Source organism: Rhea americana, unplaced genomic scaffold (assembly GCF_003343005.1).
Source record: "Rhea americana isolate MKP2758 unplaced genomic scaffold, rheAme1 scaffold_70, whole genome shotgun sequence".
In the NCBI taxonomy this organism is placed as follows: domain Eukaryota; kingdom Metazoa; phylum Chordata; class Aves; order Rheiformes; family Rheidae; genus Rhea; species Rhea americana.
Genome location: NW_028186868.1, coordinates 486,455 through 505,481, shown reverse-complemented (window position 1 = coordinate 505,481; position 19,027 = coordinate 486,455). Strand labels below are relative to the sequence as shown.

General features: G+C 41.8%; 1 protein-coding gene across 2 annotated transcripts in view; it reads right to left on the bottom strand.

The window, feature by feature from the left end:
- SYN3 (synapsin III) overlaps positions 1-19,027 on the bottom strand; it is a 183,467-nt gene that overhangs the window by 139,174 nt on the left and 25,266 nt on the right. The window contains exons 3-5 of one of the 2 annotated variants that reach the window (XM_085321673.1): positions 16,503-16,594; positions 14,731-14,733; positions 1,509-1,665 (exon numbers count right to left, since the gene is read on the bottom strand). In XM_085321673.1, coding sequence (XP_085177799.1) covers positions 1,509-1,665; positions 14,731-14,733; positions 16,503-16,594 — 252 coding nt within the window. The remainder of the gene's footprint in view (positions 1-1,508; positions 1,666-14,730; positions 14,734-16,502; positions 16,595-19,027) is intronic. The other variant, XM_085321672.1, reaches the window with a different exon arrangement.

The window sequence follows — 19,027 nt, the reverse complement described above, 5'->3', positions numbered from 1 at the left end:
GACTTTTTGTCTGGTCACTGAGGTCAACTCACTCATAGTCTGTCAAACCAACTGTAGAAAACAAATCCCAGAGCTTGTGCTGAAACTTGTGCTGATCCCCCCCCGTTCCTCCTTTTTCCATTCCCACAAACCCCAGTCATTCAAATGGAGACTGAGGGCAAACTTGCATCGGCAACCCATACAGAGATGGAAAAGTGTGATTTTTCTTGGAGGAGAGGACTGAGATTACCTAGTGTATTAATGCACTGCAACATTTTTGGAAAAGACAGGATGTTATCTTGTGTACTGATCACATATGAGCATTCTGCAGGGCTCATTGTCCAGGTGCAGATACTGAAGGACACCATGATTGGCACCAGCTTTGCTTTCTGAGTGGTGATAAGAGCTTTGAAGCTGTTTTGACGGGATGTCATATTGATAGCAATAACAATGAGAAATGATTGTAATCATTGCACCAAATGGAGAAGAAAAAATAGTGCTGGTTCTCAAGACCCCCTGGGATTCCAGAAGCGATCAACATTGTAGAAACTCTGAGAGGTTGGAAACTGTTCTGGCCTTCAGCTCTACTTGCAGACATCATCCCCAGACTGCTTCCACAAAACAGTGCTAGACTCGGGTTGGYCTAGCACTGCAAGTCACACAATGCTTTGGAAAAGCAGACTGCATGTGTAAATGCCTAAATACAGGCTTAAAATCCCAAATTTATATCTTCTTTTTGCTAAATCTTGGTCTTATGCAATACTGCAACRTTGGTCTCAATGAAGACTCTAAATGTCATAAAAGGCATGAAAACTGAGACAGCTATGCTTATAATGCTGGCACCTTTTCAGTAGGAAATGGGTTAAATCCAGCACTGTATAGTCATTGAAGAAAAGAACTGAGTCATTACAGACCTCTGCTGGATTTGAACTGCCAATCAACACTCTGAAGACTCACTCATAGGATATTTATTTCAAGAAAGTGAGAAAAGATTCAATAAAGTAATGAGAAAAATGGTTAGCTCTTATTATGAATGTTACATCTCAATCAAGGCTATATTTGTGCCTTAGGAAAGGAGAATTCCTAAAAAAGTATCTGAAAATTTTCCAGTGGGAGAGAGATTGGAAAGTCTGGTGTCCTTGTCACTTCTGTATAGCTTATAGTTCCCTGCTTCATTCCTAGAACAATGCAAGGGAAATTTCCATCCTGGAAGTACAAGTACAGTGACCACGGAGGGCACTTTGGGATGAAACTGCTTGGAAGACCCAAGTGTGGCCTCTGAAATGGTGTTGACATCTGACTTCTTCCTGCAGGTCCTATGATGGCCAGCTTTACTCCTCTGACTCTCCTGCTCCTCTTTCTCTTTAAAAAAAAAAAAAAATCCCAGCTGGATAGGTTGTTGAGGTTTGACTTTAGCCTAAAGAGGCAGATTCCCATAAAACAAAACGGAAGGTGAGTTTTATGCTTTGTTGATACTAGATTTTTACTTTGTAGCCTTGACATGCAGTTAGGGCTAGATTGCCACTTACCACCCAGGGCTTGCTGCAGAAGTTGTAGATGGAGTAGAGGGAGTTGACTGTGTGGATTCCACCATACTGGAGGCCGATGATGAGGCTGCGGAAGTCCTCTCCTAGTGCCATGCTATAGGCATGCTGCCGGATCAGAACAAAGTCAGGCTTGAAGGATCTGGAAAACATGATAGGAGTGATGTTTACTTTCCATACTCAGCAATACTTCTTTCCTCTCCTTATTTCTTCTCCATCCTTCTCCTTTTCCTTTCATTAACACATTGCTCTTCCTGGGGCCTCTAGTCATGTATTGCTTGTGTTAGAAGGTAACAAAACAAATAAGAAACCCTAGTCATTAAAAAAAGGAAAAATTCAACATAGCTGCAAGTGTGAGAGTGTAGAAACATGCCAAGAAGATTTGCTACAATTTCCATGTCACTCAGGCATGCATAGGAACAAGCCACAAGTGGAGCCAAGGATCGTAAATATACTGGAGCAGGGGGGAGAGGGATTCTCTTTTCTTTAGAAAAGCTTGGCCATATTTGGCAACACTTGTTGCAATGTGCTATGCAGATGAGGCAGCACGAGTTTGTTTCCTGATGATTGAACTGAATATTGAAGCGATGCCCAGTGGGTGGGAACACCATGAGGGATTTCAAAAAGCTATTGTACACATCCATGCATTAACACACATTCCTCCTTTAATCAGCTTACCACATGCACAGCACATCCTGGGCTACATGTCAACAAGCAAAGGGCAGATATGGATATGATAAAGTAATTAATCAAATGAGCAGAACCCCCAGTCCAGTGATGTGACTTATGGTATTGACTTCCAGAGCGTTATTTAGCAAGACTTGAGCTGGGATTTCTATGGTTCAAAGGCAGCAGCTGTAACGAAATGGACGGAAGAGTGAGGTACTTGCTAGGTAAGCCAGTAGGTAATGGATTAGGTTTCAATCAGCCAGAACTCATTCCTTGGTGACATTGTATCTTTGGAGCCTTTCAAAAGTCTTTGGAAACAGCAGCTGGAAAGAAATTATTTCCAAAATGGAGCTGAGCAGCTCATTCTTGAAGTCATGGAAGGGGCTTTTCCACTGCAGCAGGGGATTATTTTATACTTTAACAAAGGTTGCATCAAGGACATTGGAAAAAATTTCCATGCTGTATTAAAGTTTTTCAGAGAAATGAGATCTGTAACCAGGTCCCATTACCTCACTACCCTCGAACATTTTCCTTGTTAAGAGACTATAATTTCTATCCTTTGGATGTATAAGCTGGAAATACTTGGGTTTATAGCCCGTATTTATGTTTCCATCACTCTGGCAGGGAAATATGAGATGGTAACTCTGCGCCAGATTGTGGCAACAAACACTGTATACTAAGTCCAGAACAGCTTTGTTGTTTTAAAGCTGCTCATTTTGTTTGTCGGCCTTGGGCTTTTGTTATGGCTGTAGACATGGCAAGGAGCATTCCCTGCTTTTGTGATGCAAGAGGCCAAGGTTTGGAAATGYTGTGATTCCCTCCCATGGCGCATTTTTAAACCAGGCGGGTTCCTTAATGTACTTGGCACCAAAGGTGGTGTTTTCCTCCAGCAGCGAGATGCATAATGAGCATTCACTATCAATGTGCTGATTTATGGACCTCCTTGATGTCAATGGTGCTAAGGCAAGTGGTGACCCCTTGCTGAGAAACAGCAAGCAAACACTAATTTTGGAAAGCTTTAGCTGCTCCATTTCTTCTGGACTTTCCATGTAGAAGGCACCCCAGAGGCAGACACAGATCCTCAGGAAGGATTAATCAGCTTCCTAGGATCAGGAYTCAATGTCTCTGCTGAGTTGCTAAACAGAGTGGTGCTTGTTGGGGCAGGAGCTTCAGGCATGTCTCCCCTTCCTTTAGCTTTCAGAGCCCATAAAGAAGAAACTGGTCTCTGTTACAGCTCAAGCCTTTTCCATAGCTTAACTTGGGGAAGAACACTTACTGAGGCCTTATATGTAATGGTTTAGACCACTGCTCTGGTCTTCCCTGAAGAAGCTATAGTATTTGTGCATGAACCTTTCCTCCAACACCCAGGGAGGGGCACAAGGTGCAGGGGTAGAGAGGAAGCATGYTAATGAGTGTGGCCAGCTAGGAGCAGAACATACAGTGGCTGGGAAACTGCCTTCAATGGCTTTATTTCTGCCAGCCAAAAGCTTAGAAAAAGCTCTTGTCTTTTTAGATCTTGGCAAAGGAAGAGTTTTTCAACTTACAAGATGGGCACAAGAATACAGAATAAAAGTAGAAAAGACTATTCTCAAACTCTGCATCATGTAGGAAGGCAGGGCACTCTCTCATGCAGCAGATGAGAAGTGAATCTCTTTAAAGTGAAGGTGGACACTGAATTTCTCTTTTAAACTGTGGGACAATTACCATGTTCCCATGGATACTGAGGAAAAGGCAGAGGAGTGCAGGGCCTGAAACTAGCAGAGAATGAACATCAGCTAGAGAGCCATGGAGTCTGGGAGACGTCTGCAAAGGAGAAACAGGGACGAGTAGCAAAATGTAGGATTGGGAGTTAGAAAGTATAATAGACAGTAAAAGGAAAACAAATAATCACAGCAGGAATGTCAACATGAACACTGAATGACCAGGAGTACTAGTGAACTGAGGAGAAAAGATTCGGAAGAAGATTCTTATTGTTTTGGTAGAAGATTAGTTTTGCATGCTACTGCTCATTTGCAGACTATAAGTCTTATTCTAACAAGGTGAACCTTGAATTTGTATAGCTCTTAGTTTAACTATTTTGTTTGCTAGTTCAGTGCAACCCAACAGAGTCTCACACAACAGAAAGTTGAAATCTTAAGTAGAAAGACAARTTACAGAGAAGTCCCACATTTGAAACACCATTGCCAAAAACATTAGGTGAGCCAAACACATTAGCACCTAACATACTGAGGTTCTCAGCACCTGAGTCTGGCAGGACTAGGTGAGAAATGGCAGGAGTACTCATCTTTTTAATTTTCATTAGATATKTCTGTTCAGTATTTACACCACCACTGGTGGTGACCTTTGAACAAGACTATAACCAGACTCCTGCTAAAGACAATTTATGAGAATGGGTTTGGTCACAGAAAGAATACAAGTGAGCCCATCAAGCTTCAGATATATAATRAGCAAGGAGAAGACATGGAAAAATGGAACTAAAAGTGAACCACAGATCTAAAATATATTTCTAATGACTTGTACTTGTGTTCTGCACAATGATGCAGTGCCCTTCCTGGACTACATGGCAGAAACCTGCCTAAAGTCACGAATCTTCCTTACCATGATAGCCAAACTGATGAAGCTTCCAAGAGAGACAACTGGAGCCTGTCTTTAGCCACAATCCTTGCACAAAAGCCCTTTCTCAGACCCCAGGGGCTCAGTTCTCATTTATAGTTTGACTCCCAGCACCTTCTGGCAAAGGAAAGGCCACTAAAATGCCTGTAACATCTTCCCAGAGTGGCATAGGGATATAAGAATTCTTTGTAAAAAAAATAAAGGCAAGAGACTGAAAAAGTTTCATTTTCAGCTTGAAATAACTTGTGAGATTTTTTTTTCCTCTGGAATGGAAAGGAGCATTCCTTTTAGCTCTGCAAATCACTATCACTGCAAATGTTGACCTCTGCTACACAAGGCGCAACCCTTTCAACGATCCGAGCAGTGCAGGACATAATCAGCTGCCTCCAGAGTGAAGCAGCCCCCCACAAGCCGCTGTAGCTTTTTCTCCATTTGTAGTAGTTCTTTCCTTTTGCCAGATGTTAGTCAAGGCGTATGACTGCTGCTCAGCCTACCTCCCCTCCTGGCAATTGAGGTTGACCAATAATTACCGATTACAACCCCAGAGTGATGACGAGTATCTGGCTATGAGGCTGGTAGTGCTGCCAGTCCTTGATTCTGATACTGTAGTGCAGGATGTTTGTTTACATTTAACTGACTCCTTTTCAACTTGTTCCAATATATTTTAGCAGTTTTTTTCCTTTTTAGCAGTAAAACTATACCTTAGAGACAAACCCAAGTGTAAAGTCTGGGTCTGGAATACCTAATACTTTAGAGAAAGGAAGAGCTCCGACTGCAGGATATAATTTCTTAGCTTGGAACCATCTACCCTTAAATTTGCAACAGTGTTAGCTTTCTTGGAAATAGGCTTGTCAGAAATGAGGGAATATAAAGTAATTTAAGAGATGCCTAATGTTACCTATGGAAGTTAAACAATCTCAGGAGCAGCAGTAACTGTCCTGGTGACCCAAACTGTCATACATCTCTGGTGACAAGAAGAAAATCAGCTCTAAAAAGATCATCTGTAACATTTCTCTGCAGTAAGCAGGACCCCAGCCATTGTGGATGGGATACAGAAGATGATGACAGCAAATCCTGCTGGGAAGTTCCATATCTGAAAGAGATTTCCTGTTTCTTACTTCTGATTATAGATATAAYTCTGGCTTGCTTCCTGGTCCCTCAGCTGTCCTGACTGAACTACAAAGAGCTCCATGGACATGAAGGAGGAAAACATAAGAACAGATTATATTGTCAAAACATCTTATAATGGCCTCTTCCACCTTCCACTTCAGCCAGTCAAAGGGTTTATACATGTTTTATACCTTTTGGAATGACTTTAGAGAGCTCTCTGTCTSCGCTGTGAGTGGTGGATACGCACTCGACTCTCTTAAAAGAGTGCTAGTCTTACAAAGCACTTGGTCATTCATGTCAGTTGAAGAAGGTCTACCTTGGACAACGCAGAAGCACAGTTTCACTTCAGGTTCTACCTATTCACCTTAATTATTTAAYGAGGCCTTACTCAGTTTTCTGAAACTGATCATCACATTTTGACTAAGATSTCTTCCAAAGCCTCTGCTATTTGCTCAGCATGCCGTGGAAAGGAAGGAAAGTGTAAAATTAATCAATATGATACAACAAGCTTCGCATTATTAGGATGTAAGTCAGGCAACACTCTGAGGCAGATGTCCAAACCTTAACTGGCTGTGACTACCTGAGAAGTGCAATAATCCCTGCAAGTATGCAGTGCCTCAGATATCTGATAGTTAATAGAAAAGGGCATTTATGAAATAAGAACAAGCTTTTTCTGTGCTTTACCAGGATGTTAATGGAATTGTTATTACATCACTGAAAAGTAATTAGAAATATATGACATTTTCACCTATCATGATGTTAGATTTAATACTACATTGGATAGCATAGTAAAATGAGAAATTTGCTAAGAAAAAATCCTGTTTCAGACAARTGTTTGATTACATTTAACTGACCTTTGTCATATTTCCTACAGAAAGCGGCAAACCCTGCTGTGGTTATTCAAAGGAAGAACGCTGATGTGATTACCTATGTGAATAAGATAACTCAGAGTCGGTTGGTTATTTAGAGATAGTTTAAGGCAACATAGGACAGAGAAATAGCTGGCTTTCCCAGGCTAGAAGAAGGAACAGACAGTCTTTTGGGACACTATTAGAGAAATGCCTGGGGGCAAAACCATGCGGTTGTGGAGTAATTTAGTGCAATAGAAGGAGCAGGAAACAGGAATCAAGTGGGACCAGTAGCACTACACAGAGATTAGGACATCTTGGAAGATGTTCTAATTTGCCTCTTGGGGACAGACCAATGGTTAAAGTCAAAGAGCCATTAAAATGCTTGTCCCACATTCCCCAAACTGTTTAGTGGCAATCTCCAAAGTCTGTCATACCTTTTGCTTGCAAACTGATTAACCTTGACAAGGAAATGCATATGGACCCTAGCAATGCCTCAAAGAAACAACTGTATCTGCCAGCAGCAGCTTGCCTTCTGAAATGCTTGCAATCTTAAGCTTCTAAAGGTGAAGAGAATACTTTCCAACATTACAGAACAGCATAATTCAGGTTGGGAAGATCTCTGGAAGTCATCTGGTCCAACCTCTGCTCAAAGCAGGGCTAATTTTAAAGTTACATTGAGTTACTCAAAGTCTTGTCCAGTCAAATTTGGAATATTTTCAAGGATAAAGAGTCCCTAGTCTCTCTGGGCACATATTTCAGTATTTGACCACCCTCACTGTGGAAGTGAGGTTCTTTCTTAGCTCTAATTGGAATTTCATCTGCTGTAACTTGATCCTCTTGTTCCTCTTCCTTTCACTATGCACCTTCAAGAAGAGTCTGGCTTCATTTTCTCTCTATCCTCCTATTAGTTAGTTGATGGCTGTGAGCAGGTCCCCCTCAGCCTTCTCTTTTACAGGCTGAGCAAATCCAGCTCTTAATTTCTCCTTTGGATGTCATTCGCTCTAGTCCTTCAACCATATTGGTGGCACTTTACTCAAGTCATTCCAGTTTGTCAATGKTTTTTTTTCTATACTGGGGAGCTCACAGCTGGACACAGGACTCCAGATATGAACAGAATCTCACTAGTTACACTATTGCAAATACAGCCCAGTGAGCAATTGACCTTCTTCCCTGCCAGGGCACATAGGACCTCTAGGTCCTTTCCTGCAGAACTGCTTTCTCTCCAGTTGGCCCCTGGCCTATACTGGTAAATAGGGTTATTCCTCCCCAGGTGCAGGACTTTGCAGTTGTCTTTACTGAACTCCACGAGGTTCCTTTTGTCCCATTTCCCCAGCAGCTGAGGTCCCTCTGAATGGCAGATCTGTTCTCCAGCATATTAATTACTCTCCACCCTCCAACCTCTTGGCACCCCTGAGCTTGCTGAGGGTGAACTCTGTCCCAGTGTCAGGTCATTAACAAAGGTCTACCTAGACCGGTATAGTGCAGGTGTAACAGGGCTTTGGCCCTTTGCTTCTCTCATTTGTCATTCCTGGAAGAAGCCCTAGTAAAAAAAGCATGTGAAAAGAGATGAATTAAGACAGGATTGGGGTAGGGRGGAGGCAAGCTGATCAAGATTGAACCAATCTACATCAGTCTTTAATTATCCTTGCATTCAGTCCAGGATTAACTAATTGATGAACACTCTAGACGCTGGCAGCACATTTCTTATTGGAAAGAATGACTGTAAATATGAAAAGGGCCGAGGAGTAGTTTAGTCTCTGAGATGCTCCCCACCCTTGTCTGCTCAGAGTGACTTCTGCTTTCTGGCAGCTGCCTGCACTCCAAATGTTTTCACAGTAACTGTCAGCACCGAGCTTGCATATCGGCTGGGTGCCAGCTGCAGTGAAGGTGAAGGGGGACATTATTCATCTGGGAGATCGCTAAACCCCGATGAGAGAGGCAGGCCTTCCAAGTAGCTGTTTAGCAGCAAGAACTGGGACGGAAGCAGTTGAAAATTAATAAATAACTCCCCCCCCAACTTCTCTTCCCTTTCTTAGCTCCAGCCCAAAAAAGAGGAGAGGGATAGGCAGGTTGAGGGGTGGTATTAGTGGAAGATTATGGCAAATCATCACTCATGTGGGAATCGTGTCTACACTTTATAAATGTTTACTGAAGGTGTTAAATTGCTTTATATGTAACTGCAGCAAGCCAAAGCCTACCCTATTTGACATCTTTTTCCAGCCCATTACCTCTGCAGGATATTTAGGTATGGGAAGTGGTCATTTGGCACTTTGTTGTTTTGTTTAAAGTGCACTTGTAAAAGCTTACATAATGTTACATGCACTTCTCCATTACATTTACGTATTGCCACACCATCAACACAAAATATTGGCCAAATGTTTCTCAGTGTTAAATATACAGCACATATTGTACTACACAGAGTGGCACATTCTGTTAATTTTGGGAGAACTATATGCTCAATATATTTTTCCATATGGCTTCTAGGAACCTGAACTCTCCAAATAGATTTCTTCCATCCTTTTGCCCATCTACATCTTTGCAGAGATTTCCATAATTTGAAATTAAAACAAAACAAAACTAAAGAGAAATCAACAAAATCAAGAGTCAAATTTAAACAAAGAGCAATTAGGTAGAACCTAGGTTTCTTCTTCTGGAAGGTGAGAAGCTGGAGAGTAACCTAATGCCTAGCGATTTGTCCTGCATCAGTGTCCATGGACAGTAGCTACTCCCGTGACCTCCCTGGATATTTTCCTTTGTAGAAGAATTACAAGATACTCCCAGATCTTGGGAGTGAACAGTCTTCAAGAGAGAAGAAAATACTCATCTCCTAACAGAGAGGAGCTACCATGTGGCAAGACGGCTTGTCCTTCGTAGGACAGGAAATCAACCCACCTCTTTCAGGGAGTAGCTCTTAGGTAGCTCTTGCAAGGTGAGTGAGCCATGGGGGGRTGGGAAAAGGTCCAGTGGAAGGGGACAGCATACTCATTTGGCATTAAGGAGAGCTGCATCCTGGAGCAGGCAGAACAGCCAGAATTTCCAGAATAGCCAGCCTTTCAGAGCCAGAATACACATGCTTCTGGGGTCTTCAAGCTCCAAATAGCAGGAAGACACCTGCTGCTGGAGTGGTCAGTTTCTTCATATATGGATATGCTTCTTCACACTGTGTGATAGCAGCACAGCTTTGCAGTGCAAAAATATTTAGTGGGGAAAAAGCACTCTCAGTCCTGGTGTGTTTGGGACCGTGGCTCAACAGGCTGCCATCCTGTTAACGCAGGCAAACACTGCATCAGCTGGAACCAACAGGAAAGTCACCGTTAATTAAAAACGTGGTGGCTTTGTATAGAGGAGCTGGGGCATTCACTGACTCCACCACAGCTCTGAGTGACAAGRACGTATTAGTCAGCTAGCCAGGTGTAATATATATGTTCTTATACAGACTGGCCAAATTCAGGCAAAGTCTGTAGGACTAAGCATAGCTCCACAGCGGAGATCCTACCCCACAGCAGGGCTTGGTCAAGCACACAACTTCCTTCTTGCTTCACTACCAGTGWTGTCAAGGCTGATAATGTCTCATCTTGAACAAACAGAATAGACCCTCCCTACTTGCTAGGGCAGGGCTGTTGCTATTGCTCCATGCAGGGTTGTCACTGCTTCAGACGCTGGGCATCTCCCAGTTCATCAGCTGTTTTCTGCACTGTGGCACTGTATGGCGCTCTGTGCCATGCATCACTGTAGTAGGTGACATGCAGAAACACCAAAATATGCTTTTTGCCCTGGATGATCAGACCCAGTGGTGAAAGAACCACCTCCACAGAGAGACAGGAGATGAAAGCAGTCTAGTGCATGATTAATTTATATCCTTAAAACTCTGAAATGCTCCCAAACACATTAGTATTCCCTATGTAAGAAAGCTGTCCAGACTTTCAACATACGTCTGCCTTATTCCCACATCTACTGGAATTAATAGCTGATGGTTTGTAAATCCCAAAAGGCAAACACAGTACTGCCTTTAATCTCATGCAGTGGCTGAGATCATAGTTTGGGAGTCTAAGTGCTGTCAGGAGCAGAGACAACCCAAATCTCATTTATACTAAGTCACTTTTACAATATTCTGAGTGCATAAATACACCATAGAACAGCTGCAATACCAACACTGAAGGCCTCTTTACACTGCAGAACTGTTGGCATGAAGGCACCCTTCAGAGAAATGCAAAAGAAAYGGAAAAAAATGAAAATCCTGTTCTTTGCATCTAATCGAAGCAGAGGTGGCACAGCCTTATAATTTTATAAGGTAAATTAGACCCCAGGCAGTTTACTGTGTGTGTTTATGTGCATGTGTATAGACTTGTGCAAAGCGAAGGAGGATGCAGAATCCACACAAGTGTTTTAAAAGCAGACATCGGCCCAGATTTGTTTTCTCACTCTGCTTAGTAGCTTCAGACTGGTCCAGCCATTGAATCGACAATTGACTGCGTTTCATCATTGAAGGAGTTGCTATGTCTATATCGGTGAGGGATCTCTTTGGGATGAAGAAGTGCTGTTTCCAGTTGCACACATCTAGCATGTTTTTGTGGACATTCTGGAGCCAATCCTAAGCAAGGCAGTGCGGTGGCAATGAGGGCTGATACGCCGACAGTTCCCCTCCCACAGTCCTGGCTGAGCCGCATGCTGATCTCAGCGCCCTTTACATTCCCCTTGTCAGTCCTGGATCAGAACGGGGAGCAACGTCCTGTGTGATACAGGGCAGAGAAGTGCTCAKAGACACAGCTCATCAGAGATGCTCCATGGCCAGCTTTTTTTCTTCCATCTTTGAAGATAACCTGCTGATGGATATCTAAATAGGCTGATGGAGCCATCACATTTCATAGTGGAAATGGCACAAGAAAACACAAGCAGTTTTACAGGTGTGTTGGATGATATCCTTTACCTCAAATACTACCTTTTACTAAGATTATCAAATCCCTCAYCCTATACTACAGCTGTGCAAAATTTAATATGGAGAGAAAGGAGGTGGAAACCCAGAATTTTGTTACTCCAAGATTAAACTATAAGAGCCACATTCATATAAAAATAAGGTCAGCTAAATGATGCCTAACTTCACCATGTTATATTGTTTAYTAATTTGGCTGAAGTGACTTGTTTAAAGATACACAGGCTAGGAAGTAYGTAGTTTTGAATACTTCCAGTTCCTCGCTCTCTTTAATTGACAATAATACTTCTAAAAGCTTTTTGTTTTTTCATTTTTTTTCCTCCTGAGGCCAGTGCTAAGTGTAAGAATTCAAAAGAGTATTACACCTTTGTGATAGGAGTCTTTTTTTTTTTTTTTTTTTTTTCCCCAGGAAGAAGAACACAGTTCTTTTGTTGTGTAATTCAAATCAGTTTGCATGGAATCTAAAAGAATATCTTAAATCTGAGGTGCTACAAAGGATCAAGAGATCAGCAAAAAAAGAGCTTTGATTTAAATATGCAATAAGATGTCTCTGGTTTAAATAAAGAACTAGAAGATCTACTGCAAAATGACAGACTTGAATATGGTAATAATTCAGTTAGCATAATTTAGGACTGCGGAGAATATGCTAATGTTTGCTTTATTATTGTTGTTGTTGTTKTTGTTGTTATGTAGCCCTGGTGAAGCCACATCTCAAGTACTGTGTCCAGTTCTGGGCTCCCCGGTACAAGAGAGACATGGAGCTACTGGAGAGAGTCCAGCGTAGGACTACAAAGATGATCAGAGGGCTGGAGCATCTGCCCTACGAGGAACGACTGTGAGAGCTGGGCCTCTTCAGCCTGGGGAAGAGAAGATTGAGAGGGGATCTTATCAATGTGTACAAGTACCTGAAGGGAGGGTGTCAAGGGGATGGGGCTAAACTATTTTCAGTAGTGCCATGCAAAAGGACTAGGGGAAATGGGCACAAACTGAACCACAGGAAGTTCTGCCTGAATGTGAGGAGGAATTTCTTCACTGTGAGAGTGATGGAGCATGGGAAGAGGTTGCCCAGAGAGGCTGTGGAGTCTCCTTCTCTGGAGATATTCAAGGCCCACCTAGATGCAACCCTGTCTAACATGCTCTACTTGATCCTGCTTGAGCAGGTGGTTGGACTAGTTGATCTTCAGAGGTCCCTTCCAATCTTATCARTTCTGTGTGATTCAGTGTGATTATTATTATTATTATTATTGTTACTAAAAAAAGTGTTTATCTTCTTATTAACTTCAGTGGCCTGTAGTATATTCACTATTTTTAGCTCAAACTACTGCACTCTGTTGCCATTGCTTTAAAGAGAAGCATGAAGAATGAAGAATTTCTGCAGAGAAGGAATCCCAAATGTGCCTGTTACCTAGATGCTGTCATACTTCCTTCCTATAGCTAGTCAGTTAGCTTTCCTAGGACTCAGAGTAGTCAAAAATGAGTACTAATATTATATCTCATGGACTAGAAAATTCTAATATATGACTAAAAATCTTGCTTAATTATTAACAGAGGCTCTAGTAAACGATGGAGAAGAGACGTGGATGACGAAAACATCATCAAGAATGTCTCCTCAGCAACCTCAGTCTGTGTGCACGAAGGCTGAAGGATTCCATCCAAGTCAAACAATTTCTAAAAATATCAGCCTCTTGTTTCAGTTTTGTTCAATATCTACTTTATTATGACAATATTAATTATTATTACTACTACCATTACATTTTCCTTGACAAATCTCTTTTCTAAATTTCTTTAGTTACTTTTGTGGTTCCCAGACTCAAGGAGCTGCATGGACCTCTCCATTAATCCTTGATTAAATGCAAATAGCTTTTAAGCAGGGAGCCTACTGCACTGCAGTTTGAATGTTTTGTTAGCAGAAACTCTCCTTGCTGTTCCTCCAATAGCATTTGCTGAGGCCATTCATTTAGAATCACTCATTTATTGCCACAATATTACAGTCATCATAATTCTTCCCATTTGCCTCAGAGCTAGAGTGCTCACCTGACTAGAATAACTGAATTATGTGAATACTAAATTATCTTCAGTAGGGGCGGCGCATGGAGGGTGCACCTGGTGGCATTGCCCGTGTGGTGGGAGCATGCCAATGGCTATCTGGAAATACATCTTTGGGCCAAGTAGAGCCTGGGTACAGGCAGGGGTGGCTGGTGGGCTCCAGTGTGGCAGGGAGCAAGTGGCATGCACGTGGATGGACCAGAGCATTTGCGCATGCCCAATGGGGTAGAGTGTCTCCACTCAAAAATGTTTCAATAGCTTGGTGTACGCTTACATGCAATACGRATCTCTCCACAGAGATTCCTGAAGATAGAGCTCTACAAAACAGCCAATAACTTCCTGGCACGGGGGGAATGTAAGTAAACAACATGAACAAGAAAGTATATAGTGCTCAAACAGGAACACATTGAAAACACAATAATAAAATTTCTTTTTACTTTTCTGTGTGTGAGCGTGCAGGCTGTTGTTATGAAGCAGTGAGTGGAATAACAAGCACAAGTAAGGAAGGAGATACCAGAGTCAGGTATGGGATATATAGAATTCAGCTCAAAAAAAAAAAGACATGCTATTTTTAATCTTCTTTTTGCTCCACTGATAGTAGAGAGGCTGAAAAGCATCCAGGGAGCCAGGCAGCGATTGCAGGAGAAGTAACAAACGAAAAGCTGAGAGGATATACACTGTGCAGCTCCATGTCGACTGGTGCTGAGGGGCTGGCTGAACAGCTTCTTCTACACAGGCCATTAGTAGCATGTTCCTTAATTAACTTCAGAAAGCAAGAATAATTTTTTGTCTCCACAACTTGTAAAGTATTGGTAAGAATGGTTATGTAAGTTTGCTAGTGTGGCCTCTTAAACTCACCGAGCTGAAGAGCAAGGCTCACATCAACACATGCCATAGAGTTTGTAAAGACTGTTTCAAAACATGGAGAAAACATGCACAAATCCATATATATTGGGTATCTAGACAGATATCTGTTTGCCAAATTCACCGACTACACAAAAACTTTTATCCATAGCATGCATAGATGAAAACACAAAAGCTGAACTACTTGTAAAAACATATGCATTTTCACATATAAAGAGCCATCAGAAAAGCTAGCTTTGATACATGTGTTTTTACCTCAAGCAGAAACAAGAACATTATGCTCCAGACACTCATGTGAAACAAATTTTGTCTTCAGTTTCAGTTTAATAGCTGAAGAGCTTTCTGCCAGACTTAAGAATGACTTTGGGAGGAAAGGCATGGGAAGGAAAATGAAGATGTGATCAACCTAGAAAATTGTTCTTGGGAAACATTCCAGCATCGTGAGCAAACGAACACAAGAGTGCATTAGCACAGCACACTGGCTGATGGACATTCCAGTGGTGGGTTCACAGGACATATACTTTCCTTTACTTAGAAACAGACCTTTGCCGGCTAGGAGAAAGCAAATGAATATAACAGACTCAGACTTTAAAGTTTTTAGCAGAGACTCATGAAATTGTACCAAAGAATGAATGGAGACTTGTGGACATATTAAGAGCTGTCAAGACCTGAAAGAAATTGATGGACCACGGTCATAGCTAATCAACATGACAAGTGTTGTTTTGGACTGCTTTGGAACTGGAAATGATGTCTTGAGAAATTAAACTGAGGCCAGCATTGTCAGAATCACCATTTTTCATAATCCCCTTCAAAAATCTCATTGCTTGCAATCTTACATATCTGTATCTCTATTTCTGAACCAGAAGTAAATAGAAAAAGGTGCTGATTAAATGTGCAAGTGTTATTAAACCAGTGGATGCTATATACAGCAGAAAGTACAAAGGAACTGTACAAAGAGGAGTAGAGATGCTAGAAAAATAGACTTGGAATAACAATGAGAGTTCACCATGAACAAAGAAAAGGCTTTGTATCAAAGATGAAATGTAGGGCTGGAAATTGGAACAAGAAGAATTAATAAAGATATGGGCTTGGGAATAAAAAGGTGAAAGGTAATATTAGGACTGTGTAAACAGAGACATTTTACTGTCATGAACAAATGTGGCAATGTCCTACACGGCTCTTTATATAACACTGGTAAGATTTCAGCTAACATACTAACTTCAAATTGCAGCCACCCTGGTGTCAGAAAGAAGGAGACTAATGTTTTAAAATAATGAACTGGATGGGTGACTGGAGAAGGATGGCCCAGGCAAAGTATCTTTGCCTCAAACGACTGCAATTATAAAGCAATGCTAGCAAAGACAGAAATTCCCATTAAATGGAGATATGGTATTACCTCTGAAAAAAGCTACAGGGCAAGGCTGAGGGACTGGGAACCTCTGGCCAAAAAGGTACTATTTTAGGAGCAAATCAGGCTTTGTCGCCTTTGTGAGGGCCTGGAGGGTCTGGAGCTACCACGGGCTAATGCATGGAAAGTAGTGTCTACAATCAAGGGGAGCTGACAGAACAATATAGGAGAGGAAAATCAAGTGAAAGGAAGATCCATTGTCTACCCCTTACACTAGCAGGCCCAAGATGGAAAGAACCTGAAAAAAAGGCATTTGTGGTTAAATGAAGGGTCTGGACAGGAAACTGTGACTGTATGGCGTAACATGCACTTGAGACCTGATACGAACCCACAAAGTCAGATCAGTCTTTCCACACCTCCAGGAAAATTTGAGATCAACACGACTGTGCTTGCTTCAGTTCAGATACTGGTCACATCCCTAGGTCATCCTGCTTGCTCCCACATTACTCCAGAAAATCAGCTTTGCAAGAAAAGCAAGCATCCCTCACCTTACCACCTTGGTGCCATTCCTCGTGACCTGCATGTCCACCATGCAGCCGCCAGTGACATAAGCAGCCAGGTTCAGCTCGGAGAACTCAGCCTGAAGCAGAGCAAAAGGACAGAGCATTACTTGAGGACAGAAGAGACACAAACATGTGCACACAGACACAGAATTGTCTTCAGATTGAATGTGTCTTTCCCTTTTTTTTTCTTTTTTTTTTCTTTTTTTCCATGAGGCAACAGTAGATCCAATTACAGCTGATCTGCCCTGGAGAGACTGCAGAAGTATTTATGGCTCCCACACTTGGGCTGTACAAGTATACAGGATTAGGCTCATTGCAGTAATAAGTACTGAAGGAATTAAGAATCGGCAAGCTGAAAAATGCATGCAGGAAAGAGTAATAATAAAAAAAAGGGGTAAGGTCATTTGAATTCAAATTCCAAGTTTCCACTTGGAAACATTCATTTAGAATTATGTCTGAGCTGGCTGTTGTACCACTGGCTGTCTCTAAACCAAATACAAAAGATTTATACCTCCCTAAGTAGCTAAAAAGYGTCATTATGCTGTAGGAAGGTGATAAGCAGAGACACCCACCTAATGTGGTTTACTTACTAAGTTTTTAACTATTTAAAAGGTTAGCAAATCTGGGTATGCTATTAACAGTGCTACGCAATTATTGCAACAATTTATCTTTTAAAAAAGGTGAGACAAGTCTGGAAAGGTTGGAAAAGAATATTTAAGCTATGGGAAGCAACTGGCAATGCACTTTGGGGTGATTATGACTGCAGTGGCTGTTACTGAAGGCTAAAACATTAATCAGAGTGATTAACTGGGCCAGAAGTGTGATAATCCTCCAGCATGGAAGCTCACTCTACTGCCTCTCTGATGTAGCCTTCAGAAGGAAGTGCAAATGAGACTCGGGGGTCTCAGGCCACTCAGAGTAGGATGAGGATGTCAGGATTAGCTGATCAGAGTTAGATTCATGCTCCAACTTCTGCTCTTTATGACTGAATGAGTAGATCTTAGACTAGAGTAACATATTAATTTATTGTGCTTACTGCTGGACCATGCAAGCTTGGCTAGCTTACCAGAAAGACACAAACAGATCAATGCCTGGATGGATTCAGAAGCCTCTTTTAGATCAGTGGCTTCTCTTGCTCTAGCAGATATTTGCCATGTATATACATAATCCAAAAGTGAAAATTTTGCCTTCTACCTTTGAGCAGCACTTTCCCCTTCCTGTTAATGCGTTACTTTCAGACTCAGTTGATGGAAACTGGGCAATGGCAGAACCATATTCTAACCAGGGTCTACCTAATAACAGAGCATTGCTAAAGCTTGTGATTTTATTGAGGTCCTTGCAGTATTTAATGTTTTCTTGGTATTTCTACTAGCTGTAACCAAAAGGTAGTGCTAGGAAAAACTTTGATATAAGAAAAGAAAAAAGAAAAAAGAAAAAAAAAGAGGAAAAAAAAAAAAAGCATGTTTTGTCCTTCATGGACATGTGGAAAAACTTGCAGATGGAGACTTAGAGCACCTGTAAAGCTCAGAGGCCAGACTACCAAAACAAAACTCACTTCTAATTTTCTATTTTTAAAATCCTCATAACTTTTAAGCAATGACTGTGGACTGGAGACCTGATGATGTAATGAGATTGCTGCATTTCATGTCTGCAGCCCCGTGTCAACTTTTCAAAGCAACATCCTTACATGATCTTACATCATTGTAACTCTCAATTGCAATGAAAGCAGAGGGAAAATTTCTGTTACCAAGAAATAAATYCTGCTTCAAACATACACAGAGGGACATCAATGGTTCAGTGACTGACTGGGATTTTTTTATGACATTGCACAGTTACGCCTTGGCCAAAGCCATGCTGCTCATACTAGCTGATCTACAGTGATCACACTGAATCAGAGATAAGAAAACATGTACTTTCAAAATGCACCTGCATTTTATGTATTTAAAGTTCAACAGCAGAGAACTGGGAGTGACCATGGGGTGGGAAAGACCTCTAGCTACCAAAGAGTGGAGGACATTGGTGATACAGGAAGAGGACAGTCCACCCTAAATATATTCAGCAAGAGGAAATGTATCATTAGCAAGCTCCCCAGGGCAGGTCAAGGTAGATGGGATGCAGCATACCCACCTGCTAACTTGTGGAGTTGAGAGATCCTATAGACTAGGGAGGTGAAAGGATATGTTTCTCAGCCTCTTTGCTTGTGTATGCCCCAGAGAGGTCCCACTCTGAAAGCAGAGTGTTCCTGAGCTGGACCTTCGGCTTCTGCAGCTGAGGGAGGCTTCACTTTCTGTGAAAGCCAGAGCAAGATATGGATGGCTTAAGTCTGTGTTTTTGTGCTTTTCTTCCCTAACTGTTTCTGGTTTTGTACTACAGAACTTAGTGCTTTGCTTTGCTGGGATGAAACTGGGCAAACTTCATTTGATATCTGGCAGCTACAGTCTTAACTAAGTTAGTCTGACAGGCATTGCCTCAAGGCAGTCTGACCAAACAAAGCTGTGTTCTAATACCTG